The 14,749-nt window shown below is 57.7% G+C and overlaps 1 protein-coding gene across 1 annotated transcript; it reads left to right on the plus strand.

Annotated features, from left to right (window-relative positions):
• Positions 1-465: 465 nt before the first annotated feature.
• Positions 466-13,431, plus strand: GLI1 (GLI family zinc finger 1; the record flags this gene model as incomplete). Its single annotated transcript, XM_084223706.1, has 11 exons — positions 466-562; positions 670-747; positions 947-1,142; positions 1,322-1,472; positions 3,973-4,074; positions 4,150-4,290; positions 5,610-5,759; positions 8,043-8,207; positions 8,885-9,133; positions 9,900-10,179; positions 11,207-13,431. The coding sequence occupies 11 exons, from the start codon at positions 466-468 to the stop codon at positions 13,429-13,431; spliced, it is 3,834 nt and encodes a 1,277-aa protein (XP_084079832.1).
• Positions 13,432-14,749: the final 1,318 nt, after the last annotated feature.

Genomic DNA, 14,749 nt, shown 5'->3' on the forward strand with positions numbered 1-14,749 from the left:
CTGCTCCTTGGCCCGGGAACGGTTCCGGCTGTGCCTCGCTTTTCCATTTCACAGAATCCCAGAATCCCGGAATGGTTTGGGTTGGAAGGAACCTTTAAAGTCACGTTTTGACCCCTCCCCATAGACAAGGACGCCTTCCACTATCCCACATTGCTCCAAGCCCCGTCCAACCTGGCCTTGGACACTTCCAGGATTCCGGGGGCACCCTGTGCCAGGGCCTGCCCACCCTCACAGGGAGGAATTTCCTCCCAAAATCCCCAAATCTCGCCGATTTCAGTGTAAATCCAGTCCCGGGGACGGGGGGGGGGGGGGGGTCCCGCGTGCTGTGGCGCCCCCTGGCGGCCAAACACAACCTCCCTTCCCCCCCCCCATCCAGGTCCCGGTGCCGCCCCCCGGCCCCGCCGCCCCCCGGGCCCCGCCGCCCCCCCGATGTGCCCCTGAGCCACCCCCGGGCCCTATCGCGACATGTTCGACCCCGCGGGACCCCCGGCCGCCGGCTACAGCGAGCACTGCTGCCTGCACCCGCCCCACGGAGCAGCCCCCGCCGCCCCGGGACCACCAGGTGGGTCATGGTGGGGGTTCCAGGATCCGCATGCATCCCCCCCCGAGGTGAGGGGTGCTCCGGGGGTCCCTGTGCCACACCCAGCTCACCTGTCCTCCTTCCTCCAGGACTCGATTTCCCGGTGTGCCATCAGCCCGGACACCGCGGGTACGGGCTGGCGCCAGGAGCTGAACACGCTGGGGATGGTGAGTCTCCGGTTTTGGGGGGGGCTGTGGGGCAAGGGGATTCCATAGAGGGGGTTAAACATCTCTCTGTTCCAAATCCGGAGGGAACTGGCACACTCGGGGCACTCCTGCAGCCTCCAAACACCGGGCGTGCCCTCGGGATGCCTCCAGCCCCCCAGGACCGTACTGAGGGCGGTTCCCCCCGCTCTGCCCCCTCCAGGCTCCCGGTTCTCCACGCCCCGCGGCGCGGGGAAGCTGGGCAAGAAGCGGGCGCTGTCCATCTCCCCTCTGTCCGACTCCAGCATCGACCTGCAGACCGTGATCCGCACCTCCCCCAACTCCCTCGTGGCCTTCATCAACTCCCGCTGTGCCTCCGCCGGTGGCTCCTACGGCCACCTGTCCATCAGCACCATCAGGTGGGCACCTGCCCTCGCCCCCCCGCATCCCCCGGAGCCTGGCTGGGCGCTGAGTGCCCGTTCCCACCTTGGGGAGAGCCGGGAGCAGGGTGGGATGGTGGGGAAGGGATGGTTGGGATGCTTGACTTGACAGACCTCGTTGTTGTCTCCTCATGGTGTCACCTGCTCGTGCTCCACAGCCCGTCCCTGGGGTACCAGAGCCCACCTGGGCAGCAGAAGGGCCAAGGGCACCTGTACACGCCTCCCCCACCTTGCAGCTCCCACGAGCTGCCCACACGCCCGGGGCTGCTGCAGCATCCACCGGCTCGAGGGGCCCTGAAACACTGCCAGGTATGGGGGATCCATGTGAGAGAGGCACAGAAACACTGCCAGGTATGGGGGATCTGTGAGAGAGGGGCACAGAAACACTGCCAGGTATGGGGGATCCATGTGAGAGAGGGGCACAGAAACACTGCCAGGTATGGGGGATCCATGGGAGGGGCACAGAAACACTGCCAGGTATGGGGGATCCATGTGAGAGGGGCCCTGAAACACTGCCAGGTATGGGGGATCCATGTGAGAGGGGCACAGAAACACTGCCAGGTATGGGGGATCCATGTGAGAGAGGCACAGAAACACTGCCAGGTGTGGGGGATCCATGGGAGGGGCACAGAAACACTGCCAGGTATGGGGGATCCATGTGAGAGAGGCACAGAAACACTGCCAGGTATGGGGGATCCATGTGAGAGAGGGGCACAGAAACACTGCCAGGTATGGGGGATCCATGGGAGGGGCACAGAAACACTGCCAGGTATGGGGGATCCATGGGAGGGGCACAGAAACACTGCCAGGTATGGGGGATCCATGGGAGAGGGGCACAGAAACACTGCCAGGTATGGGGGATCCCTGAGAGGGGCACAGAAACACTGCCAGGTATGGGGGATCCATGTGAGAGGGGCACAGAAACACTGCCAGGTATGGGGGATCCATGTGAGAGGGGCACAGAAACACTGCCAGGTATGGGGGATGTGTGAGAGAGGGACAGAAACACTGCCAGGTATGGGGGATCCATGTGAGAGAGGCACAGAAACACTGCCAGGTATGGGGGATCCATGTGAGAGGGGCACAGAAACACTGCCAGGTATGGGGGATCTGTGAGAGAGGGACAGAAACACTGCCAGGTATGGGGGATCCATGGGAGGGGCACAGAAACACTGCCAGGTATGGGGGATCCCTGAGAGGGGCACAAAAACACTGCCAGGTATGGGGGATCCATGTGAGAGGGGCACAGAAACACTGCCAGGTATGGGGGATGTGTGAGAGAGGGACAGAAACACTGCCAGGTATGGGGGATCCATGTGAGAGAGGCACAGAAACACTGCCAGGTATGGGGGATCCATGTGAGAGGGGCACAGAAACACTGCCAGGTATTGGGGGATCCATGTGAGAGGGGCACAGAAACACTGCCAGGTATGGGGGATCTGTGAGAGAGGGGCATAGAAACACTGCCAGGTATGGGGGATCCATGGGAGGGGCACAGAAACACTGCCAGGTATGGGGGATCCATGGGAGGGGCACAGAAACACTGCCAGGTATGGGGGATCTGTGAGAGGGGCACAGAAACACTGCCAGGTATGGGGGATCCATGGGAGGGGCACAGAAACACTGCCAGGTATGGGGGATCCATGTGAGAGAGGCACAGAAACACTGCCAGGTATGGGGGATCCATGGGAGGGGCACAGAAACACTGCCAGGTATGGGGGATCCATGTGAGAGGGATTGGTGTGACTGGGGTCTGTGTGAGAAAGGATCCATGTGAGTGGGGATCCCTGTGCGTGGGGTTCCATGTGAAAGCGATCCCTGTAAGTGGGGATCCCTGTGAGTGGGGTTCCTTGTGAGTAGAGATCCCTGTGAGTGGGGTTTCATGTAAGTGGGGATCCCTTTGAGTGGGGTTCCATGTGAAAGGGATCCCTGTGAGTGGGGTTCCTTGTGAGTGGGGATCCCTGTGAGTGGGGATCCCTGTGAGTGGGGTTCCATGTGAAAGGGATCCCTGTGAGTGGGGTTCCTTGTGAGTGGGTTTCCTTGTGAGTGGGGATCCCTGTAAGTGGGGTTCCATGTGAGTGGGTTTCCTTGTGTGTGGGGTTCCTTGTGAGTGGGGTTCCTTGTGAGTGGGGTTCCACGTGAAAGGGGGTCCCTGTGAGTGGGGTTCCTTGTGAGTGGGGTTCCTTGTGAGTGGGGATCCCTGTGAGTGGGGTTCCATGTGAAAGGGGGGTCCCTGTGCGTGGGGTTCCTTGTGAGTGGGGTTCCATGTGAAAGGGATCCCTGTGAGTGGGGTTCCTTGTGAGTGGGGATCCCTGTGAGTGGGGCTCCATGTGAGTGGGGATCCCTGTGAGTGGGGTTCCATATGAAAGGGGGTCCCTGTAAGTGGGGATCCCTGTGAGTGGGTTCCATGTGAAAGGGATCCCTGTGAGTGGGGTTCCTTGTGAGTGGGGATCCCTGTAAGTGGGGTTCCATGTGAGTGGGTTTCCTTGTGTGTGGGGTTCCTTGTGAGTGGGGTTCCTTGTGAGTGGGGTTCCACGTGAAAGGGGGTCCCTGTGAGTGGGGTTCCTTGTGAGTGGGGTTCCTTGTGAGTGGGGATCCCTGTGAGTGGGGTTCCATGTAAGGGGGGATCCCTGTGAGTGGGGTTCCTTGTGAGTGGGGATCCCTGTGAGTGGGGTTCCTTGTGAGTGGGGATCCCTGTGAGTGGGGTTCCTTGTGAGTGAGCCGTGTCCATGTGAGCTGTGCATCCCTGTAAGTCCTGCTCCGGTGCCCATCTCCCTGCTGACTGCCTCCCACTTCCCTGCCCTGGCAGCAGCTGAAGCTGGAGTGGAGCCTGAGCAGCCCCCTGAGTGCCAAATTCCCCGAGGAGCGATCTGAGGGTGACATCTCCAGCCCAGCATCCACGGGCACCCAGGTACATCCCAGGCCATCAGATCCCCCCTCCCAACCCCCTGCTCCCTGGGAGCTCTCACCTGCCCGTGCCCCCCAGGACCCCTTGCTGGGGATGCTGGATGTTCGGGAGGAGCTGGAGAAGGAGGATGGCAAACCCGAGTGTGAGGCTGTGTACGAGACCAACTGCTACTGGGACGGCTGTGCCAAGGAGTTCGACACACAGGAGCAGCTGGTGCACGTGAGTCAGGGCCTGCCAAGGTGTTCCCACCCCAAAATCTGCCCTCAGATCCCTCTGGATCAGCCTGTGGTTCCTCCTCCCAGGTCCCTGCCACCCCTGGGAACTCACCATGGTGCTGGAAGTTGCCTCCTGGGAAGGGAGGGATGTGCATCCCCCAGTTCTCCTCAGCCACTGGTGCTTCCAGACTCCCTCCTTTGCTCCAGCTTTCCTTCCTCCAACTCTGCTATATCCCCTGACCATCCTCTGGACCACCTTGACCCCTCTGGCTGCTCTTGGACTTCCCAGAGTATCCCTCAAACATTCTCTGCCTCCTCCAAACACCACCTGCCCTATTCTCCCCCAAACTCTGGTGTCTCCCCCTGCCATCCCAGTCCCTCTATGTCCCTTTCTCCCATCCCAGTCTCTCCTGTGTCCCTTTCTCCCATCCCAGTCTGTCCATGTCCTTTTGGCCATCCCAGTCTCTCTTGTATCTTTCTGCCATCCCAATCTCTCCTGTATCCCTTTCTCCCACCCCAGTCCTCTCCCAATCCCTCCATCCCCTTTCTTCCATCCCAGTCTCTTCTGTATTCCTTTCTCCAATCCCAGTCTGTCCCTGTCCCTTTCTCCCATCCCATTCTTTCCTGTATCCCTTTCTCCCACCTCAATCTCTCCTGTATCCCTTTCTCCCACCCCATTCCTCTCTCAATCCCTCCTCCCCTTTCTCCCATCCCAGTTTCTCCTGTATCTCTTTCTCCCATCCCATTCTCTCCTGTATCTCTTTCTCCCACCCCATTCCTCTCTCAATCCCTCCATCCTCCTTCTCCCATCCCATTCTCTCCTGCATCTCTTTCTCCCACCCCATTCCTCTCTCAATCCCTCCATCCTCCTTCTCCCATCCCAGTTTCTCCTGTATCCCTTTCTCCCATCCCAATCTCTCCTGTATCTCTTTCTCCCATCCAATCTCTTCTGTATCCCTTTCTCCCACTCCACTCCTCTCCCAATCCCTCCATCCCCTTTCTCCCATCCCAATCTCTCCTGTATCCCTTTCTCCCATCGCAATCTCTCCTGTATCCCTTTGTCCCATCTCAATCTCTCCTGTATCCCTTTTTCCCACCCCATTCCTCTCTCAGTCCCTCCACCCCCTTCACCCACCCCAGTCTGTCCATGCCCCTTTCTCCCATCCCAATCTCTCTTGTACCCCTTTCTCCCACCCCAGTCTTTCCTGTATCCCTTTCTCCTCTCCCAATCCCCTCACCCCCTTTCTCCCCTGACCTCCCTGCATCCCCCTGTCCCTTGTCCCCCTCCCCAGTGCCCCCAGTGACGCTGCTCTCCCTCCTCAGCACATCAACAACGAGCACATCCACGGCGAGAAGAAGGAGTTCGTGTGCCACTGGGCAGCGTGCTCGCGGGAGCAGAGGCCCTTCAAGGCTCAGTACATGCTGGTGGTGCACATGCGGCGCCACACGGGAGAGAAACCTCACAAGTGCACGGTGAGATGCCAAAAAAACTCCCCCAAAATCCTGGGAGAATGAGGGATGTCTTGGTTTGGAAAGGCAGGTGTGTGCTAAGGAAGGCAGGAGCCTCCCCTGAAATGGAAAATGCAAACCCCCTCCCTCTGAATTGTTGTAAATTTGAAATTAAGGGGTTGTCAGGCAAAGATATGGCAGCAGGAAATAACAGTTCTTTAATAGGGAAGAAAATTTTTAAGAAAGTAGTAAATCAAAACAACACTGCCAGAGTGAGAATCCAGCCTGGCACACTGTGGGTCAGGGTGCTGGCAGCAGTCCCGTTGGAATTGTGGCTCAGCCCTCCTGCAGTGCCAGGGGTGGCTCTGCTGGAAACACCTCTCAGTTCCCCCATCTCTGAGTCAGAAAAAAGCTTAATCCAACATGGGAGGTGTTGGCACCTTGTGAAGGCTCACCTAGAACAGAGACTGGAGTTAAATAATAAATAGGGATTTATTAGGAGGCCTCAATGGATCCACCTTGGGCAGCACAGGAGCCCAGCCTGGGCTACCCCCAAGATGAACCCAAAATGGGCACAGAATGAACCCAGGATGAACCAAAATGGGCACAAAATGAACCCAAATGGTCACAAAAGGAAAACCCCTGCCAGAGCCAGAACTCAGCCTGGCACCCTGTGGGTCAGGGGGCTGGCAGCAGTCCCGTTGGAATTGTGGCTCAGCCCTCCTGCAGTGCCAGGGGTGGCTCTGCTGGAGCAGGGATCCTGTAGGAAAGGGTGCAGAATCCTCTGGAGATCCAGGGGCAGAGGCAGCTGCTGCTCCTCTGGGAAATCCAGTGGAGAAGCCGTGCTGGTGTTCCAGAACCTCCAGATTATATCTGGGTAGGAATGTGTGAAATCTCAGATTGTATCCAGGCAGGAATGTGTGAAATCTCAGATTGTATCCAGGAAGGAATGTTTGAAATCTCAGATTGTATCCAGGCAGGAATGTTTGAAATCTCAGATTCTATCCAGGCAGGAATGTGTGAAATCTCAGATTGTATCCAGACAGGAATGTTTGGCTCCTCCCTCTGGGCAGAGCATCTCCCAGTGGGATGATGGAATTTTATCAGCCATGCAGGGACACTCACTGGCCCATGAACAGAAGGTAATTAATAATTAATGGCCCATGAAGAGCAGAGATCTCCCTGGAGGGAGGATTGGTTTATGGAAGAGATAAAGCAAACTGCCCAAAGAGCAGCAGATAAGTGCCCCAGCTCTGACAGATGGCAAACAGAGCACACATTGCCTCGCAGTCCAGGACAGGGGGGACAGGGGACAGCAGGAGAGGGGGTACAGGTATGTTGGATTTTGCTCTTTTTTGACTTAGAGAGGGGGCAACTGAGAGGTGGTTTAAAAACTTTTATTCCATTTTTCAGTCTCTGTAAAGGGTGGGACAATACAGATGTTATGATTCACGCCATCACAATCAGAAGCGAATTATTTCTTAATTACAATACACTATAAGCATTTCTTGGCCTATCAGCTTTTACTGCACCAAACTACAAATGCTTTAAAACTAATCATCTAAAATTGCCCCTCATAACTCCTACTGCCATCCATCTTTCACAGTTCTATTTCTCTAAAGTATCTAGTCTTATTTACAAGACCATCCTTTAAAACTTATTTCTAGTTTAATCTCTCCCCCAATAGTCTCTGTCCTATTCCATAACATTTCTAAATCAGCATTTCTTATCTCAAAATTTACATACAAATGCACACTACATGATTTTCCCACACAAGTTCAGCAGCTGGAGCCCGAGTGGCAGAAGGGGGTGGGCAGCAGGTGGGTACAGGTGTGGGGCTCATGGAATCCTGGAATGGTTTGGGTTCGAGGCACCTTAAAGCTCATCCCATCCCACCTTCCACTATCCCAGGCTTCTCCAAGCCCTGTCCAACCTGTCCTTGGACACTTCCAGGGATGGGGCACCCACAGCTTCTCTGTGCCAGGGGAATTCCTTCCCAAAATCCCATCTAAACCCAGAGTCACATGGCCCCAGAGCTATCCCATGCTTTGGAATTAATTTAAGTCAGGATGGGGAGCTGGGTGCTGCTATCAGTCCCAGTTTGGGAACCCTCTGAGGGGCTGCCATGAGACAGAAGGAGGCGGCACACCCCCAGGGTGAAGGGCTGTGCCACGGTGTGAGGATAGCAGGCGTGCTGGGAGGTGAGCTGTGTGCCCCTGGCAGTCGTGCCAGGGCTGTGGGACGTGCCACCCCACGCTCCAAGGCCTGGTGACGGCGTGTGACACGTCCCACCCCGCTGTGCCGCAGTTTGAGGGCTGCAACAAGGCCTATTCCCGCCTGGAGAACCTCAAGACCCACCTGCGCTCGCACACGGGGGAGAAACCCTACGTGTGTGAGCACGAGGGCTGCAACAAGGCCTTCTCCAACGCCTCTGACCGCGCCAAGCACCAGAACCGCACCCACTCCAACGAGGTATGGCCCCGCCGTGGGCTCCCGGATCATCCCTGTCCTCTGAGAGCTCCTCACAGCCCTGGGCATCCCCCCTGTGTGCCCCAGCTCCCTCTTTGCTGGCTTTAAATATCTCCCTCAGCGCCAGCATGCCGCCCTTTACCCCGATCCCTCCTTCCTTTGCCATCCTGAGCTCACCCCAGTGCCCTCCACGGGGTCTCACCCACTTTGATGCCACCTTCAGCTCTCTGCAGAGGGTTGGCAAGGGGGGTTTGTTTTTGGGGAGGGGGCTGTAGTTGGAGCTGACAGCCTCCCTCCTCCGTGCCCATCGGTTTTTGGGGCTGGCCAAGCACCAAATCACACCCACTCCAATGAGGTACAGCCCCACCGTGTGCTCCTGGATCATTCCTGTCCTCTGAGAGCTCCTCACAGCCCTGGGCATCCCCCCTGTGTGCCCCAGCTCCCTCTTTGCCTGCTTTAAATATCTCCTTCAGCACCAGCATTCCCCCTGGGATCCCTTGACCCCACTCCTGGGGTCCTTCCTTTGCCATCCTGAGCTCACCCCAGTGCCCACCGTGCACCCTCTGTGGGGTCTCACCCGCTTTGATGCCACCCTCAGCTCTCTGCAGAGGGTGACAAGGGGGGTTTGTTTTTGGGGAGGGGGCTGCAGTTGGAGCTGACAGCCTCCCTCCTCCGTGCAGAAGCCCTACGTGTGTAAGATCCCCGGCTGCACCAAGCGCTACACAGACCCCAGCTCCCTGCGGAAACACGTCAAGACCGTGCACGGCCCCGACGCCCACGTCACCAAAAAGCACCGAGGGGACGTGGGGCCGGGCCGGGCACTGCCCACCCCCGGTGCCCCCCCGGATCTGAAGCAGGAGAAGGATGCAAACGGCCCCAGCGAGGCTCGGAAGGACGATGGGAAACTCCTGGTGCCTGAGCTGGCCTTGGTGAGGAGCTGCGGGGGTGATGGAGGATGGAGGGAGGGTTTGGCGGTGGGGGGATCATCCCCAGGTGATGGGACAAGAGAAAAGAGCCTCAAGATGCTCCAGGGGAGGCTTAGGTTGGATATTGGGGAAAATGTCTTTGTTGTCAGGTGCTGGAATGGGCTGCCCTCTGGAATCGCCATCCCTTTTTGGTGAAATGTCAAAAAAACTCTGGGATGTGGCACTTGGGGACATGGTTTAGTGGTAAACATGGCAGTGTGTGGTGGTGTTCCTCTGGGGTCCCAGGATGAGGGAAGAGACAAGAATATTGACTCCATGTTTCAGAAGGCTGACATTATTTTATGATATATTAAAAGAAAACTATATATTAAATCTTACTAAAAGAATAGAAGAAAGGATTTCATCAGAAGGCTTGAAAGGAAAAGAATGGAATGATAACAAAATCTTGTGACTGACTAGACAGTCTGAGACAGCTAGACAGTGATTAGCCATTAATTAAAAACAACCACATGAAACCAATTAAAGATGCACCTGTTGCATCCCACAGCAGCAGATAATCATTGTTTACATTTCATTTCTGAGGCCTCTCAGCTTCTCAGGAGAAAAGATCCTAACGAAAGGATTTTTCATAAAACAAGTCTGTGACATTAGTGTTGGGTTAATAGTTGGACTCGGTGATCTCAGAGGTTTTTCCAACCTTCACGATGATGCCAAGTGTGTCCTGGGTGCTTGACCCCCTTTCCCTTGGCCGTGCTCTGGTTCTCCCCAGAAGCCCCAGCCCAGCCCGGGTGGGCAGTCCTCGTGCAGCAGCGACCACTCGCCCCTGGGCAGCACCACCAACAACGACAGCGGCGTGGAGATGGCAGGAAATGCTGGTGGCAGCTACGAGGACCTGTCCACTCTGGAGGACGTGGTGCCCGGGGAGCCCATGGGCACCTCGGGGCTCATGGCCCTCCACAAACTGGAAAACCTTCGCATCGACAAGCTGAAGCAGCTGAGGAAACCGGCGGCTTCCAAGGGCCTGAACCTGCCCCCCATCCCTGGAGCCGGTGAGATTGGGGTGCCTGTCCCTGTGGGATGTGGGGGGTCTTGTGGGAAGTGTGTGCAAAGATCTGGTTGGCAGCCAGAGGTTTCCACACCTTGCTGGTGTTAGAAATGCACTCCAAAATCTGGGGAAACATTAAAGCCCTAAAGGGGTTCCGAGAGAACTGGGGAGGGATTTTGGACAAGGCCTGGAGTGGCAGGACAAGGGGGAATGGCTTCACCTTGTCAAAGAGGGCAGGGTTAGGTGGGGTATTGGAAGGAGTGGGCAGGCCCTGGCACAGAGAAGCTGTGGCTGCCCCATCCCTGCAAGCATCCAAGGCCAGGCTGGAGCAGCCTGCTCTAGTGGGAAGTGTCCCTGCCCATGGGACATGGGTGGTCTTTAAGATCCCTCCCAACCCAAACCATTCCATGATTCCATGATTTTTCCAACCTAAATAAGCTTCTGCTGGTCTTTGTTGCCACCTGCTCCCTGTCCTCACCAGCTCTAACCATGCAAGAGCCACATCCCAGCTCTGGAGGTGGCTCCTGTCCCTGCTCTGCCATTGCCACGCTGTGTCCCGGGGTAACTCCTCCTTCTCTGTTGTATTTGTGGGGTTCCGAGGGGAAGGAAGGAATGATGGATCTGGCTCCATGTTCTTAGAAGGCGAAAAAACTAAACTATATTTATATATAAACTAAACTATATCTATATAACTATATATATATATATGAACTGAACTATACTAAAGAATACAGAAAGGATACTTACAGAAGGCTAACACGATAATAATGAAAAACTCGTGACTCTTTCCAAAGCCTCGACACAGCTTGATCCTCATTGGCTAATAAGTCAAAACAATTTACATGAAACCAGTGAAACAACCATCTGTTGGCAAACAGTGTCCGAACACATCCCAAAGCAGCAAAACACAGGAGAAGCAAATGGGATAATTATTGTTTCCCTTTTTCTCTGAGGCTTCTCAGCTTCCCAGGAGAAGAATCCTGGGCAAACAATTTTTCAGAAAACATGACCGTGACGCTTCTCTCCCCCAGGCCTGCCCGGGGAGGTGCCCGGCGGCGTCCCGGTGCCACCGCCAGCCTCCCACCGGCGCATCGCCGAGCTGTCGGCGGCCAAGCTGGGCCTGGCGGGCCTGGGCGAGCGCCGTAGCAGCGGCACCAGCACCGTCAGCTCCGCCTACACCGTCAGCCGCCGCTCTTCCCTGGTGTCCCCGTACCTGGCGGGGCCGTGCCCGGGCGGCGACGCCGTGGCGATGCCCGGCGGGCCGTGCCCGGTGGACGGTTACGACGCCGCCTCTCCGGACGAGTCGCGGCGCTCCGCGGACGCCGCCATGTGCGGGGGGCTGCCGGGGGTGGGCAGCCTGACCCCGGCACAGCGCTACCGCCTCAAGGCCAAGTACGCCGTGGCCACGGGCGGCCCCCCGCCCACCCCGCTGCCCAGCGTGGAGCAGGTGGCTGCGGGTGGGCACGGCGGCGTGCCCGGGGGCTATCCCGGGCCCGCCGGGCCTCGCTGCATCGCCAACGGCTTCTTGAGAAGGCACAGCTCCAACGAGCATCCCGGCTACCCGGGCAGCGTGCCTGCTCAGCTGGTGCCCCGACACGGCGTGCGACGGGCAAGTGACCCTGCCCGGACGGTGGCCAAGCCTCCGGCCGTGCCCAGGGTGCAGCGGTTTAAGAGCGTGGGGAACGTGAGCGTGCCGGGCGCGGGCAGGACGGCGCTGCAGCCCCTGGGCGGCTCCGAGGCCAACCTGCAGCGCCACGGCTTCTCCCCACGCCCCCCCAGCATCACTGAGAATGTCTTCATGGAGAGCATGGGGGGCCCCGGCCCCGAATCTGGCCTGCTGGACATGGAGCAGTACCTGAGTTATCCTGAAGAAAGCTTCCCGTGCCAGGGCACTGGCGTGGAGCTCCAGGGTGGCATCTACGGTGCTCACCGGACCATGGTGGGGACACATGGGGACATGGAGGAGGGGCTGCTGCAGCCTGAGTTCTCCCTCCCGCAGTGCCAGATGAACCAGCGCTTCCCCAGTTTGCCTGCTGGGAACGGGGCTGTGCCGGAGCCGTGGGATGGACCCACCCAGGGCACGCTGGGGATGAGCTCCAGGCAAGGTGTGGGTGCTCCCACCATGTCTGGGCCACACTGTCCTCATCAAAACATCGAGTACCCCCATCCCAGCGCCTGTGGGCAGCATCCCAAACTGGTGAGCTCATGCCAGGACCAAGAATTTTCGGGGGGGCATCGGTTTAACCGGCTCCAGATCAAATCCGAGCAGCGATACCCAGCGCCGAGCCCAGCACTTGCTCCCTGCCCCAGCGCCAAGCTGGCCGGGCCCCCAGCGTCCCCCGCTGCCTTTGGGCACACCATGGACGTGGGGCCGGGTGGGTACCCCCCTGTGGGGCCCACGCCAGGTGGGTACATGGGCATGGCCAGCCCGGGCGCCCGCAGAGCCCAGACCCCCACCCTGCAGACCAAAGAGGTGATGGTCCGGAACTACGTGGAGGAGCAGCAGGCGCTGATGTGGGGGGAGCAGCCCCCCTGCAAGGGCAGCGTGGCCGGCGTGGGGCTGGGCAGCGAGCCCGGGCAGTGCCAGGCCATGCCGGCCCCGCCGTACCTCAGCCCCAGGTACTGCAGTTACCAACCCAAAGCGGATCACCTGCAGAGCCTGGCAGAGCCCCAGCACCTCCTGAGCCCCCCCTGCTTCAACCCCGAGATGATCCCACACCCTCCAGGTGGCCCAAAACCACCGGGCCACCAACCCAGCCTGAGCTACCCAAACAGCCTGGCACAGCCCGGGCACGGCTACGAGGGGCTGGACACCGGTGCCCGCCGCCTGCCACGCTTGCCCCCCGCCCGCCCCGTGCCCGAGGGACCCGGGAACCTCCCCCTGTACTACCCAGGGCAGGGCCCCCACGGGCAGGGGGGCAAAGGTGGGCACAAGCTGCTGGGCCAGGGGGCAGCGAGCTGCGGGGGCAGCGGGCACTACGGCCCCGAGGGACTCAAGGGCACCTCCTGTTACTACCTGGACTCTGGGGAGCAGGTGGCCAACAGCCTGGACTCGCTGGACCTGGAGAACACGCACCTTGACTTTGCTGCCATCGTGGAGGACGTGGAGACCCCCCCAGCAGTGCCCGGACCCCCCAGCCCGGCCGGGGGGCTGCTGCTGCCCTCGTCTGGGGGTGCCAACATGGCAGTGGGGGACATGAGCTCCATGCTGAGCACGCTGGCAGGGGAGAGCCACTTCCTCAACTCGCTGTCCTAACGAGGGGTACCTGCCCTCAGGTGGGGCCAGGGGGGTCCCAGCGTGTTGGGCAGAGGTGGGAATCCTTCTCCCACCCACGTTTGTGCCTGGGGGGAAGTGGGGAACACCCCTGGAGCCCCCCCTTCTCCAGTCTCTGAGCGTCACCCTCATGCAGGAGGGGTCCCAGACACAGCCCCAACCCTCCAGGTGACCTCTGGCGTGGGGAACTGGTTTTACTGGGCCCTTACTGGGGTGTCCCCACTCGGGATGAGGCCCCCCCCTCCCCTCTCGTCCCACGCAGCCTTAACGCCGAAACCAAAGAGCCCCCGCCCCGTGGGCCGGCCCCGTCCCAGTGCTCCCAGTGCCCCCCGCCCCAAATCCCAGTCTGTCAGGACTGCAAGCGCCCCCAGCCCTGCCCCAGGGGTGCAGCCCCCCAGAGATGGGGCGGGGGGGTGCCTGTACATAGTGTTCATATCTGTCTGTCTGTCTGTCCCCCCAGAGCTCCTGTCTGTGAGTGCCGCCCCTTCCCCTCATTAAACCCTTTCTCAGGGGACTGTGCCCGTGTGTTTGTCACCTCTGCCAGGTGTTTGTCACCCCTGCCAGGGATCCTCTGTGACCAAAACTGCCCGGCAGCAGCTTCACCACCCTCGGGCAGGGATCCAGAGCTGGTCCTGGGGTGCTGCCGTGACCCAGATTGCAATTAGTGCTTCAAATAATGCAAAAGGCTTAAAAATAATGCGGTTAATTATGCAAAAAAAAAAAAAGGTTAAAATAATACAATTAACTAAGATAACGTTATTAATAGTGGGGGGGAAAGGTTAAAATAATGCAATTTTATATTATTTCGTTCTTGTAATTAATGGTGCAAAGATTGCATAAAATAATGCAATTGATTATGCCAAAATTCCATAAAATTATGCAATTTTGTATTATTTGCTATAGCACAGTACTGCAAAAAAGTACTTTAAAAACCGCAAAAAAATACTTAAAATGCAATAATGCAGCATTTGCTTAAAATAAGGCAATTATGTGTGCAAGATTTGTTTAAATAACGCAGTTGTGCATAATTTCCGTAAAATAATTCAATCAGTGGTGCAAAAAACCGCTGCAAATAATGAAATAGTGCAAAAAGTTTGCTTAAAACAACAAAACGAATAAGCAAATCTTGCATTAATTTTGCAGAATTTCGTTGAACTCAATTAATCATGCAAAAAAACGCTTAACGCAATTATAGAAATCAGGGTGTTTCCCCGCACACCCAGAGCCTTGTCACGCTGTAATTAACCCGTAATTAACACGCAATTAACGCGGGATTAACCCGCGGCAGCGATCGGGCCGG

This window comes from Fringilla coelebs, assembly GCF_963513975.1.
Source record: "Fringilla coelebs genome assembly, chromosome: 30".
NCBI classification, from domain to species: Eukaryota; Metazoa; Chordata; class Aves; order Passeriformes; family Fringillidae; genus Fringilla; species Fringilla coelebs.